This window comes from Gobio gobio (genome assembly GCF_949357685.1).
Source record: "Gobio gobio genome assembly, chromosome: 7".
Taxonomy (NCBI): Eukaryota; Metazoa; Chordata; class Actinopteri; order Cypriniformes; family Gobionidae; genus Gobio; species Gobio gobio.
In genome coordinates this window covers 42,970,841-42,992,728 of record NC_137103.1, presented here as the reverse complement: position 1 = coordinate 42,992,728, position 21,888 = coordinate 42,970,841, and the positions used below count along the sequence as shown (strand labels likewise).

At 37.9% G+C, this 21,888-nt stretch overlaps 1 protein-coding gene across 3 annotated transcripts in view; it reads right to left on the bottom strand.

Annotated features, from left to right (window-relative positions):
• The window catches only part of clasp1a (cytoplasmic linker associated protein 1a), a 90,818-nt gene that overhangs the window by 35,876 nt on the left and 33,054 nt on the right, over nt 1-21,888 (bottom strand). For 2 of the 3 annotated variants that reach the window (XM_079822158.1, XM_079822160.1), the window contains 13 exons: nt 17,708-17,786; nt 17,112-17,215; nt 16,671-16,762; nt 16,331-16,406; nt 15,623-15,720; nt 12,804-12,874; nt 4,532-4,675; nt 3,987-4,063; nt 3,800-3,892; nt 3,544-3,689; nt 2,033-2,168; nt 369-439; nt 171-230 (listed from right to left, as the gene is read on the bottom strand). In XM_079822158.1, the coding sequence (XP_079678284.1) occupies nt 171-230; nt 369-439; nt 2,033-2,168; nt 3,544-3,689; nt 3,800-3,892; nt 3,987-4,063; nt 4,532-4,675; nt 12,804-12,874; nt 15,623-15,720; nt 16,331-16,406; nt 16,671-16,762; nt 17,112-17,215; nt 17,708-17,786 (1,247 nt within the window). Of the gene's footprint in view, nt 1-170; nt 231-368; nt 440-2,032; nt 2,169-3,543; nt 3,690-3,799; nt 3,893-3,986; nt 4,064-4,531; nt 4,676-10,547; nt 10,688-12,803; nt 12,875-15,622; nt 15,721-16,330; nt 16,407-16,670; nt 16,763-17,111; nt 17,216-17,707; nt 17,787-21,888 lie in introns of those variants that run through there. The other variant, XM_079822159.1, reaches the window with a different exon arrangement.

The window sequence follows — 21,888 nt, the reverse complement described above, 5'->3', positions numbered from 1 at the left end:
CAGTTAAATGTCACAAAAACAGGAAAGGGAGGGGGTGACTGCTTGGCAGCAGAAGGAATAAACAGAAATTCATGCACGTACCAAGTTCTATGAGATACATCCTGAGCAAAAATCACTTCACAAAAACTAATATCTTTATTTTCAATTCAACATCAATCATTTTCACTCACCTCTCTAGAGTGTGTGTCTGCCATTCTTGCAATAACAGGTCTAAAAACTCATAACACCGTCTAAAGCGGGAAAAAAGAACAAGAACTTCTTGAGTTCTTGAGAACTTCTAACTTATTAGAAGACAATGCCTTTCTAATTGATGCTCTGCAAAAAAATTTTAAAATAATAAATATATCTCTCAGGGAGGTCTAGTTTACCTTCGAACAGCCACAGATTTAGAAGTGCAGTTGCTGGTGATGATTGGGATAAGGCGTGGGAAGTGTGTATGCTGAGAAAGAAAAAGCACAATTATAAATCTTGGTGCTAGAATATTAAACACAGAAATAAAATATAGAATAGAATAAATACACTACTGTTCGTAATTTTTTATGTTTTTGTCTCTTATGTTCACCAAGGCTGCAATTATTTAATCAAAAATACAGTAAAAAAGCAGTAATTCTATAAAATATTATTATAGCAAAAAACAATCTATTATAAATGTCCTGACTCTCACTTTTGTGTGAAGTTGCTGCCTATTTACCGCATCCCAATTCAACTGAGATTCTTACGAGGTCCCAAATGAGTTAGGATGCTGCCTTAGGCACAGATCAGAAAGAATGCGTTTTTTAGATTTGAAAATGTGAGGCGCACTGCACTGCCTTTTTTTGGTTGACAATTTTTTAATTTAGAAAAGAGCAGTGCACTTTTTTTTTTAATGTTGCTAGGCAACCCCTGAATCAGCTGTGCTGTCAGTCTAATTTGGAGTGCTGTCAGTCACCACAATGGAAGCCCCGCCTCTCCATTCATTCGATTGGACAATGGAAAAAAAACGCGAAGGACGTCGGGTACTTTTCTTCAAAAAAAAAAAAGTGTCAATTTTTTTTCAACTTCAGGCGCTCCTAGGCGGTTAGAACGCAAGGGGCCCGGGGCGCATAAACAAAACAAAAAGGCACCTCTCACTACAAAAAAAACGTGTTCTATCTGATCGGGGCCTTAAGCCCTATTCGGACGGGATTAGTTTAACATGGGGAGGTGGGGGTAAAGTAATTTTACCTCAGGACGTCTGTAATGTTAATGGCCAATTCGCACGGGATAAAACATCTCAGTAAAACTAGCAGAAGTGGGAGGGGTAACTCGCTTTACGCACCACAGTAACCTCCTTGTCGTATGACGTTGCTTCCTGTTATCACGTGAGCAAACACGCCAACAAGAAAAACGCGAAACTGGAGCAGGGAGGAAACGCTGTGTTTAATCTCGGAATATTAAAAAAATCTTAAATAACTTTTATATTATATGAATATTAAAAAATATTCTAATGTAAGTGTTGTCCCTCTAATAAGTGCTTTCAATCTTCTTTTTGGTTTAAATGGTATGTGGAAAATACTGGATGTTTGCCACAGAGTTGTCCCACCACCTACAACGCAACCGAGTGCTGTTTGAAGCGGCTCCATGCTTGCAAAACGTGCCAAAAACTACTTTTAAACAGTAAATGATGGAATTTTACCGTACATTTTTACAGCGGGTCTATTCGAACGGGATTAGTATTACCCAAGGTCATTTTTCCGGACCTTTTTACAGAAGGTAAAAGTCTCCGTAATCTTTTCTGACATTGTCCGTAATGATTACCGAGATGGCACATTCGGACGGGACTAAAATCACAGAGAACCTCTGGTAATAATTACTTTACCCCCACCTCCCCATGTTAAACTAATCCCATCCGAATAGGGCTTTAGAAGGTAGCTGCCTATGTAAACAGTAGACAGCAAGCAGTTCACTAGGTTTTGGAACAGAGTTATTGTGTCACTCTTTTCATTTGATCTCAGAACACGCTCTAATGTATAAATACCTGTGAAAAAGTAAAAAGTAAATCATCAGAACTCACTCGCAAGATGATGCGGATGGCTGCCATTCCGGATGTGGCCATAACTTTGGCGCTATTGGGCACCAAGTTGAGCAGCGTAGGCATGATGCTTTCAGCCCCGTGATCAAATTTATTCCCCAACAGTGTAGACAGATGCCTGAGAGACAGCAAAAACCACCAATCAACAAGATACAAATATAAGGATACGTTAACTTCAGGTCTAGATGGAAATGAATCAAATTTGTGTGACATTAAGGCATGGAACTTGTTTAGATATCCATCAAGTGGCTGCACTTTAGCAGAAGAGCTGTCCTGCATGCTCCAGTCAGCTCGGTTCCACTTCATTAGAAACACATTACGACCCAAAATAATTAAAGACCGGCACTGAGTCATGCTCAATCACAGAGACTCGCACAACAGCTTAATTTACTCCTTTAAGCAGCATTTTTTAATGCTGTACCCCAATGATATTTGAGATATAACATGCATCGGAGTATGATGAAGTGCCTTTAAGACTGGATTCGTGAAAAAATTGCCCTGCTGCTGAAGTGTGTCTTTGATCAATGAACATCTAAAGGTGGCATCCTACTAGCTAACTCTTAACTATTTGCCAGCCAGCAGCATCATTTTTGATCATTTTCACAAAATGTTTATGGACCCCAGAATATTTTGTTGTATAAATATCTGAACATGCAATATATCAAAAGAAAGAACAGAACTGTCTGCTTTTAAACAAAAAAAAAAAAAACAGTTTTATTCTAGCTTTTTGCAAAAAGAATTTACTAACACTTGAATGTGGGTAAGTTTAATTAAAAAAAAGCAAAATTTTGAGCAAAATGAGCTGAGAAAATCGCGTTTTTGTCAGACTACGTTTGGATCAGATTCAGAACGATGATTAAAACATAGATGGAGTAGATTGAGTCCATCAACACCCCCAAAGCTTGCACTGGCCTATACCCCTTCCTGGGCCGACATTTCATTCAATAACATTATGCTATCGCTTGTTTCTGCTTCTTCATCACGTGTCTTTTGATCTAGAGCTTCTGTACTTTTTCAGAAGATGCATTACAGCACGCCCTACCGTATAACAGTGAAGACACAGAAAGCCGGAAAATTACGTAAATTGTTGAGAAAGAGTTAACAAGTCGATTTTGGTAGTAGATATCACACTTGAAAGCTATATTAAAGGGACAGTTCACCCCAAAATGAAAATTCTGTCATCATGTACTCACCCTCAAGTTGTTCTAAACCTGTATGAATTTCTTTATTCTGCTGTACACAAAAAAGATGCGTTGACTTCCATAGTATTTTTTTCCCCATCAATGGTACCCATCAACTCTTATATTATATATCATATTCTTCAAAATATCTTCTACTGTGTTCAGTAGAAGAAAGAAATTCATACAGGTTTAAAACAACTTGAGGGTGAGTAAATGATGACAGAATTAACATTTTTGGTTGAACTATACCTTTAAATAAAGATTTTTACAGAGACTGGAAGAGAAAATTGGTAGAGAAGAGTGGCTTCATACCCAAATGTGATACAAGCCTCTCGAACCACTTGGGACCGAAGATCTTTAGCCGACAGCTTGAAGGCACCTTCTAAAAGACGTAGTTGTTGAAGGAAACCCTCATGCTCAGTCGCACCAGCCAGAAGCAGTGACCGGACTTTCTTCAGCTAAATACATAATATAAGAGTTCCTTTAGTGCCACGTTGAAGACAAATTCTTCAAGCTGGAGTGCATGTATTGTGGACAAAAGAAGCAGTGAAACTAATCAGCGACTTACAGCAGTGACGCGGTGCTCCCAGTCTTGCTTGTCATCTGACAAAATTTCACGGATTTTATTCAAGGAGTCCTCCAAATCTTTACTGGAATATATCTGAAAACGAACAACATATATGTCTTGCTTTGAATGTTTCATTTCAAGGAAACCATGATAAATTGCATGATAATGTCAATTTAAGATACATTACCTGCACTGCAGGTACATCTTCAAAAGCCTTAGTAAAATCCTCTTCATCCACAGCTCCAGCGCTGACACTGTCCTTCCCTGAGGGATCGCAAATCACAAAATTATATATTTAAAAAAAGATTTACTGTAGCATTCAATGCCAATACTGGTGACATTTCGAAATTCTAATCTACATTCACAATTATATTCAACATTAACATTATAATTGAATCAAATTAAAATCCCAGTAAAAACAGTAATATTGCGAAACATTATAACAAATCAAAGTAACTATTTTAATATTTTTTTAAAATATATATTATATTCCTGCAGTGTTTCCTCTTGGCCAGCCAACAGAGTCCTTATTTATCTCCAGTCATTTCTCAATATCACTTCTCCTCTCACTCTGGTAAACTACAAGCTTTTGGAAATGTAATCTTTCTGAGAACAATTACATGTTTCCTTGTTCAACATGCTTATGTGAAGTATTATGGATGTGTACAGTGTTTACTCTGATCTGACTTCAGTTTCTGAGTAACCTGGGCTGAGCTGTAGCTGTGGTCTTACCTGCAGCCCTGGATCCAGAGGCAGAACTGGGTCGTCTCATTGAGCCCATGCTGCCCCCTCTCCTGCTGCTGGAGAAGCCCTTAGAAGAGGAAGAGGAGGAGGACCTGCCCCCATCCACAGAGTCTTCGTCATCAAAGTTCTTATCTGTAGGGAACACAAGCATCATTGATCAATGTCAAGAAGACAGGTCATCTGCTCTGAAACTGCAAACCAATGACGAGGGAGTTGCAAAAGTATGTTCTTGAAATCGACTCATTATGGGTTGTCTGAATAACTAGTCGAATCTGTTTCTTAGGGCTCATTCAGATGGTAACACAAATGTATCAGATGGTAACAAATGGCAAGCTAATTAATCTTATTTGGAAGAGCACACAAGGAACACCAGAGGAAACACTCTCTTCCTGAAAACACAAGGGAAGGCTCACATTTACTTTCCCAACATCTCAGAGTCACTATTTTATCACCAATTACCACTAATTTGTCACATTCATGATCATAACATCATGCCAACCATGCATCTTTTGATTATAATAATTCCCCATCTTCAGAGAAATGTGTGGAATGAAGACCAAAGCTTCCTCATACTGCAAGACCAAGCCAAATACCTTTTTTAGGGTTTACCATCCACATTGGACTCACACCAGTTTGCCTACCGCAGCAATAGGAGCACAGAGGATGCCGTTTCCATGGCACTGCACTCTGTGCTCACCCATCTGGACCATAAGAACACGTATGCACGCATGCTGTTTGTTGACTTCAGCTCAGCATTCAACACTGTCATCCCATCCAAGTTAATTGCCAAACTTGGAGACCTGGGCATCAACACTTCAATGTGCAACTGGATTTTGGACTTCCTAACTGACAGACCCCAGAATGTTCGATCAGGATCCACCTGCTCCACATCCATCACTCTTAACACTGGTGTACCACAGGGCTGTGTGCTAAGTCCGTTTCTCTACTCCCTCTTCACCTCCGACTGCAAGCCTGTGTATGGAACTAATTCCATCGTCAAGTTTGCGGACGACACTACGGTGATTGGTCTCATCAGCAACAACGATGAGACTGCCTACAGGGAGGAGATCCAGCACCTGGCCACATGGTGCGCTGATAATAACCTGCTCCTCAACACCACCAAAACGAAGGAGCTCATCGTGGACTTCAGGAAGGAGTCAAGAGGCACACACGACACCATCCACATCAATGGAATGGCTGTTGAGCGTGTCTCCAGTTTCAAGTTCCTGGGGACCCACATCTCGGCGGACATGTCGTGGACGACCAACACCTCCAGCCTGGTCAAGAAGGCTCACCAGCGCCTCTTCTTCCTGAGGACACTGAGGAAGAATCAGCTCTCCTCGGCTATCCTGGTGAACTTCTACCGCTGCGCAATAGAAAGCATCCTGACCAACTGTGTGGCAGTGTGGTATGGGAGCTGCTCTGTTGCGGAGCGCAAGGCACTGCAGCGGGTGGTGAAAACTGCCCAGCGCATCACAGGAACTCCACTGCCTGCCATCGAACACATCCAGAGGAAACGCTGCCTGCATCGAGCTCGCAGCATCCTCAAGGACTCCTCTCACCCAGCCCACAGACTGTTTTCTCTCCTGCCCTCCGGCAGGCGTTTCAGGATCCACCGGACCAGGACCAGCAGACTAAAGAACAGTTTTTTCCCCAGAGCTGTCTCTTTACTGAACTCAAACCCCCGTTGATCCACTTCCCTCATAAACTGCGAACTCTCCTACCTCACACCTACATTCACTTTGTTATTTGCACTACCGACTGTTTATTACAGTAACAACTGTTTACTTATGCATTCTGCACCACCATACCGTAACTGGATTATGCTCATTTGCACTGCCGACTGTATTTACAGTAACAATGTTTACATTTGCATTTTGCACCGTACTTCTAACTGGAATATGCAACCACTTTCCACTGCACTTTTACACTTTCTTTCGGATAGCTCTGTCCATAATTTATTGTACTAACTTAATCCACTGCTATATTCCTCATATTAGCCTAACATATTATTGTATACCTCCAACTGTAAAATTCTGTTCAAGTAATAACCGTCTGTATATTTATTCATAGTACATAGTCACCTGTAAATTCTGTTTATAGTAATAGCCATCTGTATATTATATTCATAGTACATATTCACCTGTAAATTCTGTTTATAGTAATAGCCATCTGTATATTATATTCTAGTACATATTCACCTGTAAATTCTGTTTATAGTAATAGCCATCTGTATATTTATTCACTGTATATATTCATCTGTAAATTCAGTTCTACTTATAGTAATAACCATCTCTCTACTTATACATATTTATTTATATTCAGAACATTTTTATGTCCTGCACTTACGCAACCATTGTATATCCTGCACTTGCTGCTATTGCACTTCTGGTTAGACCTAAACTGCATTTCGTTGCCTTGTACTTGTACTTGTGTAATGACAATAAAGTTGAATCTAATCTAATCTAATCTAATCTAAACATGGCAGCAAATACTCTGGAGTGATGTCTAAAGCAGGTTATAGTTCAGAGCACATCTATGAGGAAAATATATAGATTAATCTACACTCTACAGCAAGGGACTCTGGACATAAGCCAAAGTAAAAAAATTAGCGGACATTAACACATTCCAGCAGTCTGAGAGGAAGGGGCGGCACACCAATCTTTCTGAACAGGAAGGAGCTACAGGATGAATCTATTCTGCTGCTTGATTCTTGCAGAGCACTAGTGCTGTCCTGCAATTTAGTTTGACGATTAAATGTCATACAGATATAACTGTGAATAAACTGGTTCAGCTTATACACATGATCATTAAGTAATTTATTCACACTGAACTATAAAATGACAATAAAATGGATGATATCCTCAAAGAATTAATATTGGATAATTAATGCACAATTTAACAAAATTAAAAAAAGTATTATAAATTATGTAAACAATTCAGTATATTTTCCTTTCATGCCAATATTTGAACCCAGTTTACTTTAATAGTATATCACTGTAATATATATGATATATTTTTGTTGAATAGCAGAATATTACCACATATTATGCAATTTGATATATTTCATGGTCTAATTCGAATAAATGTCATAGCATTTTCACATATGTTCACATATTTGTATGGCATTGTGGCAATGTGGAAGTATGCACATTGATTAAATCAAATAATCATGAAGAGGCAATTATGTAACAATCCTGACAAGCCTGCAGATCCCACTGCAAACAAACCAGTCAAAACAAATCAAGGCAGTCAGAGCAAGGGAAGAAAAATTCAATTGATATTTCTGTTCCAAGCAGACTTGGATTGCGAAGTCTCTTCACAGGGTGGCATCTGTTTTTGTGCTGATGATGGCAGAGTAGACACTGTTTGACTATGGTAAAAAATCCCCTTTTATATACCACTCCTGATAATTCTCCTAAAGATGAGTATTTTACTCTCAAGCCAAGATTTTCTCTTCTCTAAGCCAAGAAATAAAAACGATGGCAAAATATTTTGATTATATTTTGTTTAATCTAACCATTTGATCAATTAAGAGTTCCATAAGTTTCAAACTTGCATGCAAAAGGAAATAAGCAGGTTGGAGGCTGTTTTTTCAGCATTGAGCTGAGAAATGTCGTTTAGAGAGAGCCACTGTGGGCGGAGGAAAGCAGTCGCAGTCTGCTCTAATTAAACCCGTTGGAATGTCTACTGAGAGGTATGCTCACTGCTGAAAAATACAGCCCATCGGTGGGTTGTAGGGACAACAGAACATGTGTATGTGCATAAAACATCTGAAGACAGCGGCGATATGCCCACAAAAAGGCATCTTTCATAACACAGCATGTGGGCAGATAGCTATTGACAGTCAAAAATGTCACAAAGGCATCATTCACTCTGATATTAACATATCAGTTTTAGCTGGAGCCCAAGCAGCTAGGTTGAGGTTCCATTTCACTCAATGATAACAATTTGCTTTGATTTGAGATCCATCAGAAGCAGACCACTGACTAAACAACATGCTCTGTAACTCACTTAAAGGCCTTGAAAATGAAATGGTGCATCATAAAACTGCTGTGCAAATCAATGCAACAGCGAGCTCTTATTCAACTAAATAGAAACGTCTCCCTTGTAGTAAAAATGGCTAATCAGACTTTTTTTTCCTGTTTTATACTGCCTGAAGATTGTGGAAGGCACTTCCAAGATCAAAGTGGCAACATGTCAAATGAAATAAGACAGAACTAGTTATACCTTAGCAGCATTGATTTTAACAATACTGCTCTAAACACACACATGCGTTTCATTTTTAAAGATTTTTTTGAGCTTGTAATGTTTAATCAAAATGTTAACGTCCTTTTAAGAGGACAAACCCCTGAAGGGGGCCTTAATCTCCACGCCACTGAAGTTTTGATTTTGAGAAATGTGTCATTTCAGCTGGAAAAGGAAAGGAGGATATAATCTTTTCTGCATGACCTGCCAACATTGGACAAAGTGCTTCCCCAGCTCCTAAATCCATTTTTTCACATGCGACTGAAGACAAACTTTGTTTTAATCCTGGAACATTGTCATTTGTTTACCACAAAAACATGGGATGCTTATAGACCTGTGAAAACACCTGTCAAAAATCTGTGTTGTTCTTCACAGCCACTGAAGTGGCCACTGTGCCAAATGACAACAGTACATGCCACTGTGCCAAGTGACAACTTTCTTTAGCTCCTGACTGGACAGAGACGATGACATCGCATAACATGTCAGTGACTTTGAGCATGTCAGCACAAAAAGCTCAGGACCCAAGCGACATGTTTACATAACAGTGCTGTAGGACATGAACACACACACACACACACACACACACACATTAATCTCAAACTATCAACTGGGCCCAATATCAACTGTATGATGAATTTAAAGAAGATATGGGATACCTTTCTCATCACTTCCTGCAGTGTGTCCTCGTATAAACACAGGGTCTCCAAGACATCACTAATACAATAAGGCACGTGCAACTCATAACCTGTTCTCACAGGTGCCGGCAACACTTTGTGACAACAAAAGGTTGGAGAAGGGCACTTTGCTGAAGGTGAACAAATGAAGTAGTGTTCTGAACAGAACACAAGTCCTCGATCTGTTGCATCACTATGTATGCAGAGGGGAAAGGAAACATGCTGTCAGTTGGTTTTAAAATAAGCCAAGGAAGTGTTATGGGTGGATTCTGCTTTAAAACAATCTGCTGATCGCTTTATTTAAAGTAAACATTAAATATTTTATACAACTTCCTGGTCTTATATTGTGCATGAATTATCAGTAAATGTTATAGCAAAAGACAAAAATAAAAATGTCTAACCATAACATAGGCGGGAAAAAATTATGTTAACCACAACCAAAAAGTTATTTTGGCATTATCTTAGCAAATGTTGTATGTAAAAATGCAACACGCATGCTGTGAGACGATTAATAAAATAGAGGTACACGATAAAACAGCCATAGTAATCCATCTGGTGCATAGGACAATATTAAAAAGGCACAAAAAATAGCAGTCACTTGTAAAAATGAGCAAGTAGTCGTCAAAATGAGTGTGATGCAGCTATATTTAGTGAATGCAATGCAACAAAAACAAAGAGACAAGTTGTAACAGACTGCATAAAACACATAAAATTAAACTAACGAGATGTCTTGAGAGTTCAAAAAAAAAAGAGTCATAAGTCTAGTCTAGTGTATGCATATCTGTATCCATGACAATCTGAGAGAGGACATGTTTTATTCTTCCAAAATTACAACATCTATCAATGGAAACATTGCCTTTCCAATGCTTTGAAATGTAGCTAAAGAGACAGGCGAAGCAAAATAATATCCAGATCTCAGAAATATGAATATCTCAGAAGCGTAATCATCTGTAAACACGAAAACACAGATAAACATGCCATTCCTTTGGCAGAACAGCAGCAGGAGGTTTAAGGCTGCTAGTGCCCAGCATTTCTTTTATTCGTCCTTCACATTAAAGTCGCTATTTCATTCCAATCCTTACCTTCTCCGGTTGTCATAGAGCAAGCGTCTCTTCAATTCACACAGACACTGCAAATACAACAAAGCTGTAGATTTTTTTTTTTTAGTCTCTCTCTGGTCTCCGCCTCTCCCTCCCTTCCCTTCCTGCTGCTGTGGTCTTATGACTTCACCAAAGACAAAAGACACCCAACTCTTCTAAATAAAGGACTTTCCTTTAAATTTCCCCAGTAAATACTGAATGTAATATACATACAGTGGATCTGGGGCTGTTTGCTTTACAGCTCCCCCTTAATCTATTTTGAGTTTACGTTCGCTGGTCTTGAAACATCATCCTTACACAAACTAAAATCTCGGCACAGGAAAGACGCTCCGGATTCTCTGGCCCTCACACACAAGAGATTTATGCAAAATATTAGTAATGCAAATGAAAAGACATTTCCTATTATTTAATGCTATAAATATTTGTGCAGAGACAGCACTTTTTTAAAAGAGTTTTCAAGCTCTGCATCTACAAGAAGAAAATTAAGAGGTGTTAAAAATGTCAGTGGAATTTAATACTTATAATTCATGAATTTATTTATTCATTTAAATTTTTTTATAATAATTATATGAATAATATTATTCAATATAGCTGCAAGCAGCAATCCCAGGGCTATGTCTTTCAAGGGTTCCATAAGTTCAAAAAGTAGCAAAAAAATTTTTTTTTTACTTATTTTGAAATGTTCTATAGTTTTTGTGAAGGATGTTATGTAGAAATATGAAACCCTATCAGAAGTCAGGAAGGTCATTGCTGATACCCATCCGAAGATGTTGATATCTGTAAATTCTTAAAGAATATGTTTCGACAGAGCATAGTTAAAATGGTTCAGGTAGAAATGGTTCAGATGTGCAGACACTTTTTCAGTGTCTTCTAAAAGAACACTGCTAAAAGTATCATGAGTCATCATTTGTAAAACTCTCACAGTTCCAATATGGCAGCAAAAAGGTCCATGAAAAATTGCTTTATATGGAGCAGCGTGAACCAAGGATCACATCAAAGCTTTTCAATTTCAAAATCAGTGTGACATTATTCCATTAAATTAATCAGAATTTAGAAAGGGATGACAAAGTGAGTCCCTTTCAATCTGAAAAAGACAAACACAAAGCGATTTCCCCCCCAAAAAATGTAGCATACATCAAGAAGAATATTGCTCTTTATGTTTTTCTTTTATTTAATTATAAAGCCGACGCTTATCCTAAAAATTATGAAAGACTCATGTTGTTTTCTCTACATTACCTTTGCCTGATTTCACTGACAGTTCAATCAGATTTACAAAGAAAACTACGAATCGAAGAGACGATACACCCCAATAAACAGATGTTTCAATTTCAGTGAAACCTTATAATACAGATGCTGTTTTCAACCTCCCACTGAAATGCACAACCAGTACAAATCCTGTAATGTGCAATGGGCTGCAGGGGAGGAAAGAGGAGGAGGGGGATTCAGAAGCTCCTTAATCCCTCATTCAAACAAACATCCTTTACAGCCTCTAATAGTAGATCGGCAACTATCATAACAAAACCTGCCCTACAAAGAGCTTGGTTCATAAAGCTTGATCAAAAAACCTTTTGGGCTGTCATAATGTACCTGATCAGGTCAATATTAGTCATTAAACAGTACTTATTTTATTCCAATAAAACAGTTAAATACATTTAATGTACCTTGTGTGGGTATTACATTGACCATACTGTAGTAGTTTTCGGTTGTGATGCTTCATAATAATAGGATGTTTTCCTGCATTGAAAATATTTTGGCAGCCTCCAAAAGGAATCTTTGCACTGCCAAAGATTTATTTGATTACTTAATGTGACAATACCTGCCATTCTGTAGTATGGGTACCTGTGGATAGCCGACTGCTTTAAAAGACTCCTGTTAGTGTTTGTGTAAGCGCTCTGTAAACAGCATCAAAGGTTTCTATTTTCCATTAAATGTTCCATCAATAGGTTTCTATTGCAGTGTTGAGCAATGTAGCCAATCACAGACATAACTGTTGAGCATGTGAATGCAATGGCCAATCAGATGTGTTTAAGTCGAAATTACTTAGAAAGTAAATTGGGGCTTTTACAAATCATTCACTTATGAGGTTGCATTTCAGTTATGAGGTTGCATTTCAGTTAGGATGATGTAGGGAGTAGAACTAGATTTTGTAGCACTGCCAGGGTAAACAACCCAGATATGATGTTTAAAAGCCGTTTTGAAAATTTGAATTCTTGGAATTTCCACATATAAAGCGCCTACCTGAACCTGAGGAGAGGATCATGTTCCCGGATCTTTGGACTTCATCAAATCTGCTGAAAATTACATTCAACCTGTAAAAAAAGGAAGAAGAATAAATCCATTTAAGTTAAAGATTGCTCAGTTACAGAAAAGCAATAACTAGACCTTCAGAACAGTAACTCCTAGAAATGAGAGTTTTCACTATACACAACACAATCCTCAGAAACAGGTGTTGCAAATCTAACAGGAAACCCTCTCAGCAAGTAGGGTAAATGTCATTCGGTCACTCCCTCTGTCCTAAAGTACCTCCTGACTACACTACACTACTACTTAAACGCTTAAACTATTAGTTATGGACATAATGACATGATGACCTAACTCATAAAATACGGACACAACAGACAGTAGAATAGCTGGTTGCTTAACATGTAGGTCAGGCGGTCTAAATGGGTGGTTCAAGGCCAGAACAAGCGACAATGAGGACCAGACTTTTTGCCGTTAGCCATAAGTCTGGCTGAGCGAGACTGGCTTGTGATGTAACAGTTGATGTGACATTTCAGCAAGGATGATTTTGTGATCCTGTTAGTGTAATGCAGGCTTTGCACCAAACTATATTTGACCCCACAGCAATCCTGCAAGTCCAGAAGTAAGTGTAATCCTTGTGCGAAGAGCTAATCATCATAACAGAGGTCAATTATAAGTTTTAAAGGTATAGTGAGAAATAAAAGGGTCAAAAAGATAGTTGTGTACAATAATACTATTAGATGAAAGATTCATTACAAGTAGATCGCAGGAAATGAAAAATGAAAAACTGATCTTTAATGAATTATGACCTCTTTAATGAAGCAACAATTTGGGAAACACATGTAAAACCGAACCATGTAGCGCTGCTCCCTGAAACTCCTCCCACTGCGCATTCACAGAGCTGAGGATGTTGTCTTTCTGTAATACCCTCTGAGAACGCTTTATCCTGAACATTCCTCTCAAAAGACTATCTGTGCGAGTCAGGCAGATCCCAGAGCCCTGAGCATCAAAGCTGATTCATCCTCATGTTCTTTTGCCATGCTGAGCCCAGATGGGTTGCCACATTTCTGCATTACAGTGTGGCAAACAATCATTTTAGGTTCAAAATAGAGCTGGGCGATACATTGAATATTCAAAATACTAATTATATGCAGTGATATTTGCTAGTGATAAAAAATAAGCAACACTGTGAATATTTTGATAATGTTCAAAACTCCAACTGGCAAAGTAATTAAATTCTAACTAGGACAAGTAAGTAAAGCCTTGTAACATTAAATGTTTAAAGGGTGTTGTTCACAACAATCATGCTGTTAGGATTTAATTTTAAATTAAGGCATCCCTGCTGACAACGACTGACAAATGCAAACATTTAATCCCACAATTCCATCATATCGGCTTTACCAAGTGCCCCACAACAGAATTTTGAATTGCAAATGAGATGTGAGGCCCTTTATGCAATTTGAGAGAAGTTAAAAGTGTTGCTTGCTAAACCCTTCTTCACTATAGTGTTCAAAAGAGATTTATTCCTCTATTAATGGCATCCAAGCAAACTGACTCTGTGCCTCTAAATTAAGCTGAGAAGATTTGAATTGCAGACATTCAAGGCAGTCTATGAAAAAACGTCAGGCTGTCAGTGTGCTTAAGACTCAAAAGGGATGCTTGATTTATGCTAAATGTGGGCTTTAGCGAGGTTTGATTCTATCATAGATCCCTCCAAGGGCCATTTTAATTGTGTGGTTATCATTTATAGCAACAGGATTTGGTCTAGACCCAAAGAATTTAGGCACAGATGCCCATGAAGCCATCTGAGAGGGCAGCATGGAAATGATATTAATCTAATAAATCAAATCTAATGAGCGCGACTCTCGGAAATGGAAAAGAATTAGCATTAGCTTAAAATATTTTAGTTTGACCCAAATGATTGTATTAATGAGATATGGTGAACTAACTCAAAGATTTTGGAGTTATACACATAGTTCAGCCAGGATGCTCACAAGCTACTTGCTGGTTTGACATTGTGTCCGAAGTCACAGCAAACTGTTTTCCCCAGGCAAGTTCCAAATGAGCCGGCCCTCAAAGTCTTAAAACTAAAACCACTGAGAAGATCACAGAAACAGATGCCTGCACAGTCCCTGGAGACATGCACAGATTTTAGGGGGAGGGACACCTAACAGATGTTACAACCAAATTCAGGCCACAAGCAAATGCTGGCATGCCTTCCTCCTCTCTGTGCATTCAACTTCAAGCAGTTCATGCTGTGAGTATTATGGGTGGATGTTTTCGCTTGCAGATTCAAACCTATAGAGCAAAACATCTGACAGTGACACTCTGAATGGCACACTGTTCTGAATGCTTGCTGTAAGGAAGTTTAAGCTAAATGAAATAGTGTGCTATGAGCACATAATGTTAGTCGCTAAGAGCATATTAGTTTCAAGTTAAGAGGGCAGGGCCTGATTCTGGGTCCGGAGGGAAATTAAGACCTAATGACCTGTATGAAGAGCCACTTTACCCCCTTAAGTGAATACAAATCATTACAGTCCTAAATAGAGGCATAAATGTTTTCACTCTGTTTAGAAACACTTACTAATGGGGAAAAACATCTGTCTAGATTTATCAATGCCTGATATAAGTAAATGAACAGATGCAGCATTTATCTAGAGAGGGGAAAAAGACCTCCAAAACATACAGATGAGTTTAGAATTAGACAGAAATTCCCATCTGAATTAGAAAAGAGTGGGAGTGTCATAAATACTCAAATAGGGTAGATGTAAAGCTGATCCATTGTCTGTGAATTGGTACCAAAAACAAGAGCTTACCTTGATTGCGGCAGTCCTTTTTTGCTAAGGTCAATCCTAACCTTCTCTCCAACATGTCTGTATATTTCCACAAGGCAGTTCATGGCTGCATCCCGAACCTAGGCAGATAATTGGACAACAATTTCATAATTTCACTCATTTTAAAATGAGTCAATAAACTATGCAATTAAAACTATTCGGGGACACTTTTAACAATGGAAGCTTGTATATGGAAATAAAATAATTGATTGACTTTTATAGCTACTTTTTGTAATGTCTATTTAATTGCTTTGCCTGCCACAATAATGTAATGTATTTGAAATTTCTTCATTTTGGGTGCGTGTGTGTGTGTGTGTGTGTGTGTGTGTGTGTGTGTGTGTGTGTGTGTGTGTGTGTGTGTGTGTGTGTGTGTGTGTGTGTGTGTGTGTGTGTGTGTGAGAGCGAGAGCAGGAAACCTATTACAACTAAGTGTTACTTTCATGTTTATTATACTGTCTGAAATGCTTTCCACTGTGTCGGTTACCAACATTCTTGTATACTGTATCTATCATTTAATAAAAACACAAATGTACATCATATTTCTTGAAACTCCATATCAGAAACCACCACCAGAGGTCACTATAGCTTTGTCTAATGTTGTTACCATCATCCCTTGCTCTGTAAAAAAGCCATGTCATGCAGATCAAGGTTTAATCTTAAAATGTATTCGATTACAACAAATGTGCATACCTGACTTGTAGGGTCTCCGAGTAGATTACATATATGTGGTACAATTTTGCTCAGAGTCAAGCCTTGGGCACCGTATCTGAAAAACAGAAGCGATGTGACAGGGAGGGCAGCATTAGTGCATCATGGGGGGGTAGCAGTATCTTTGCCAAGTCCAGCTTTAATGGATTATCCTAGAAGAATGCGCAGCTACATTTAAATTTTAACAACTTAATATCTCTATTCAGCAGAAGAAGACAAAAAAAATAAACAGAAGTACAAACTGCAAACATAAATGTCAATGTGAGTTGCGTTTAAAATGAATGAAAGCTTCAATATCCAGACTAAGAGCAATGCAACTTACGTGTTCAGAGTTGAAATGAGACAAAGACAGACTCCCTCTCTGGTCCGGTTGTTTTTGTGTTTGAAACCCCCCAACATTCTGTCCCATATGTACTGTGAAGACAATCCGAATGGAATACTTTTTATGTAATGCAATTAAATGGCATCTAATCTTATTAAGAGACCTCCCATAAGCCTTTTCATGGAACAAAGCGTTCAATTTATTAACTAAATGAAATTAAAACATCACAAAGGTGTCTCGCAAGAGCACTTCTAAATGGAGGAGGTTGTTCAGACTTTACATTACAAATATTGTTTAAGCTGTCATAATACTGCAACACAGATGTATGTTTGCAGCCATAATGCACTTTATTCAGGAAAGCACAACAGGATTGCAGTGTCAGCTTGAACATCCTGGAATTAATATTTAGGCTAAATAAATACAAATACCCCCACAAACTACCTGAGGTGTAGCTGATTGCTCCATGATCTTCAGCAGCAGGATTTGATCTTGGTCTCTGACTTGATCTTTGGCATCGCCTAACCGATCTGTCAAGCTGGGTAAAACTGGAGATGGAGAGAACAAACATTAAAGATAATAGGGATGTGCAAATCTATTTTCATTATTGATTAGTCAACTAGTTGGTCTTAAGGAATCTTCAAATAATTAGAGACTGGAGATTGAGATTATGTAATACTGGGAAGTCTGACAATGATTGTCCTGGAATTCATTGATGAATGCAGTGAATTTGTTACAAAAGCGTTATTTGATGACTGCAGCAGCGATGCTTTAAAGCGGATGGATTTTAAGAAGCAATTTCTGACACAGTTTCAGTGAATTCTGACAGTTACAGCACTTGAAGTACAACACTGTCAGCACACTAAGATCTTCTGCAGGAAGTTGCATCTCTTCATTTGTCCCCTTTAAAGCAGCACTGCTTGAAAATAATGATGAAAATACATCTTTAAAAGTTTCTTTAAAAAAATCTATATAAACTAACATGAAAAAGTGTCATAAAATTAACATTATTTATACACATTAGATTTTAGTAATCCTACCTGTTCCAACTTGTGGCCGAAATCGGTCCTGTAATCTTGTCACTAAGGCAGATAGTAGGTCCATTCCCAACAACGCCAACTGAAGATGGAAAAAACATTAGATCAAACACAGAGATAAATACTTTTAAATGTGTGTATTACAATACACAAAATTATTTAATACTACAATGTCATTGTCAATTCAAAGCATCAAAAAGAAAAGAAAAAGGAAACAAGAATGTACAATTAATTAAATGACCCAACCTCCCAACGAGTAGAGCAAAGGATTATGGGTAACAAACTACACATCCGAGTCTGAAAGAGCAATGCAACAAACTATGTGTAATAGACAAAACAACCCAAATTTCAATTGAATACAAAATAACATATTACAAGTATGGCTACTAGTATTAGAATTACTACACATTAGCATATTACTCTAACCCCCGGTTTCACAGACAGTTTAAGCTAGTCCCAGAATAAAGTGAAAGTTTGAACTGTTTTAACTGAAAGCAACTTACACTGACATATCTTAAAGGTGGCATGAAATCAAAATGTATATTTAATATTGTAGTGTTTACTATAACTGATTTATCTGTGCACTTCATTTTTTTTTTTTTTTCATTTACCCTTATAATCTTTAATCAAATATGTTAACTTTCCCTCCCCCATCAAAACGACTTCTCTTCTCCCCCGGTCATGTGCTATGGCGTGAGAGCGGGGTTATCGCCCCCTGTCTCATTTCTGCACCGCCTCTCAGAAACCTGTCATTGATCGTAGCAATATGGTGGTTAGGTGCATTTTTCTTGGTGTACACAATACCTTCTTCAAGAAGGACTTGAGGCAAAAAGAGAGAAATATATGAGAAATAAAAGTTTTATTTATGTAAAAATTACTCAATATAATCGGACAAACAGCTTGTCGTGACGGCTCGCACTTAGGAATGCAGCGTGTGTGAACACACTTACGGCGCGCCCCCCTTATAAGGGAGAGCTGAGAAAAAAGGTTTTACAGAAATAAACCAATAAAAGGCTTAAAATAAGTGAAATCTGTAGCATAAACCAGCGAAAAGTGAGGAAATACGCTCAGTAACATATGTAGAAAAGATTTAGAGAGAAAATACATTTATTTAAGAGATAGATCGAGTTTCTCCACAACTGAGTGCAAACTTCAAATCTGCCTCCATTTTGTTAGCAACGCCCAACGATCCAATCAATTCCCGAAGGACGAAATCAAGCCTCGCCCTACATTTTTTCTAATTTCAAAATAAGGAGAAAAAGACGATCTCAACTTCCGTTTCATGCCGACTTTAAAATACGCCATTGTTTTGTTTCAAGATGCACACAACACAAGTAATATTTTTTTTTCTAAGGCACATTTATAAAAAGGTACTTAAATGCCTTAATTGAACTAAGGCCTAATCCTGGCTGAGTCTAAGCCCTGTCTGTGAAACCGGGCCTAAAAGTTGTATGCAAATATACTTCAAATATATGCTGAATTTAGAAACGCATAATAGTTTACTATTACTAATTTTATAATATATTTCCATTAGCGAAGTAGTAAGAGTAGCATGCAGTTCCAAATTCAGCAATAGTTGAATTAGTAGTGCAAAGGATTATGGGTAACAGTCTAGAAATCCCACTCTGAATGAGTAGTGCAAAGGATTATGGGTAAATCCCTAACTTCTCATTTATTTTCTCATTTCTCAGCCTTTTTTGACAATACAATCAGTGTTCTTTTCCAGTAAAGTACTATTAAACCTTTTTACCTTGCAGTTTCCTTGCAATTGTCAACAAATTGGTTTCATTTTTATTCCAACCATCACAGAGAAGATTGTCAGAAAACAACTGGACTGCATATGTGCCACCCAAAAAACGTAACTTTCCCTGTCATGGGGTTGAGAACTGTTCAATGAGCGCATAGTGAGAGCAGGCCTGCTAATGCCATACCAACACAAATCGCATCACCTGACTTCCTTGATGTCAGATAATGGTGCAATTTTTGTCAACTCTCTACTATGACAAATGATGATGTTAAACCTAAATCCACAAACAAGATAAGTTCCAGTATAAGGTGGGACTAATGGAAAATAAGGGGAGCGTCTGGGAAACCAGTTTGGAAACTCATTATTTTAGCAATTAACTTCAGTGTGTAATTTCACTTTTAAAGTTTATCTCCAGTTATTTATTTAGTCCTGCCCTCTTGATTAATTTCACGCATGTATTTAAACTGCTGGGCTTGACTATATCTACTATAACGAAGTCTTGATGTTCTCACCCATACAGAAAATGACTGTAATTATCCTGATGACACACCATTGAAATAAAGGACTGAGACACAGACAAATCACATCAGCTGAGGAGAGTATTAAATGCCTTAGAGGAGGTGTAAAAAATGCAAGTCGTATCATGAGGCACTGGGTAGCACACAGATGATTTCTTTGTCCTTTCTGCATACACACATTCCCACAGATGTAAACAGATTTAGGCACTTTCAACTTTGATAAATATTGTTCAAAATTTGGGGTCAGTAAGCCTTTTTTTAAGGAGGAGGAAAAGAAGAAGAAATTAATACTTCTATTCAGCAAGGATGCATTAAATGTATCAAAAGTGACAGTAGGAGCATTTTTGCATTTGAAATGTAGTGGTCAGTTTTCTGAAATGAAGCAGCCTCAACTGACAAACTGACAAATAATATTTGTAATAATATTTCACAATATAACTATTTTTAATTAAATAAATGCATAATTGGTGAGCATAAGAGTATCTGAAAATTCTTGCTGACCCGGTAATCTTAAAGCTACACTGTGTAACTTTTTTAGTCTATTCTTAGCTAAAAACACTTAGTTCTTTCAAAAATATATGTGCTCATTAATGTATATTTACTTCTTTCAAGTAATAAAGTATTCTCGTAAGTTTATAATATGCCATTGAAAATACATAAGGTAATGGGATCTAACGGTGGTCGCCATGTTGCCCCTCCATCTTGAAAGTACATTAGCCAAAGAGGGACATACCCGTAAATTCAAGCTTCGCCTTTCGCGTTTTAACCGGTTTTAACACTGTGCACGTCAACTTGTTCAGACTTGTCTGGTGCATGCGCAGAGAGTTTTCATCTCAGCAGCTCCAGTAACAGAGTTATACAGAGTTTTCCTGGCTTGTTTATTCCTCAAAAGTCTGTTTTTCCTTGTGTGGTATTTCTGTGCGTTAATAACTCCGTAAGTAATAATAGTTATTGTTATTGTGGATGTGTTTCAGAGTGTGTCATCGCGTAATTCAGTTGATGTCACCTCAGAAGTATTTTTGTGTCAACATACAATAGCGTAATGCTCACCTATTTGAATAGTCATTCAGTTATTAACAATGTTTATTCGTTTATAGAAAATATTTGCTTGTAATGTATGTTGATGGAAATATGTATCAGGTCTGATCGGCATATTAACACTTGTTATACAGAGCTAAACCTGCGCACACACTTTTGTAATCCGACACCGCTTGTTAGCAGCAGCAGCGGCAGCTCCGCTCCTTTTAATGCAGCTGCATTTAGCGCCTATATATGGTACAATAAGCTCTGGTTTACGGTTACATTATACAAATGTAACTTATAAGTATAGTTATACAGTTCTTAACTGTGTATATTCTGTCATGTCATTATCATGTATATTTACCATCCTAATTTGTTCTCTCACAGAAACCACATTTATGTACATATCCATGCAAACCTGTTTATGCCTTGCAATTGGATGACTGAATAAACATTACTATCATCAAAGTTCACTCTGGATTAGCTGCAGTTCTTTCTAGCCGAATAATTAGGCCAGTTGAGTTCCAACCATCCCACTGCGCACATAATATCCCACAGGCACCGTGTCGAATGTGGACGAGGTCGAACTGGAAGCCATATTAATCTTGGACTAAATCGGCCACCGTAGGAGTTAAAACGAAATCGGAATTGAACAGAACAGAAACTAAAATTCACTGGATGGTCATATACAAGTTCACCACTAGATGGGGGAAAATATCACACAGTGTAGCTTTAAAGGTCCCATGGCATGGCATTTTTCTATTATTTTATAATGTTTCCTGAGGTGTACTTATATCGTTAGTATGACTTTTACATCATAAAATGTCATAATTTAGAAATAAAAGGCATTTTTTCTATACTGCTGTTTGCCCTGTGGCTGACTGCCCTGCTTCAAGAGG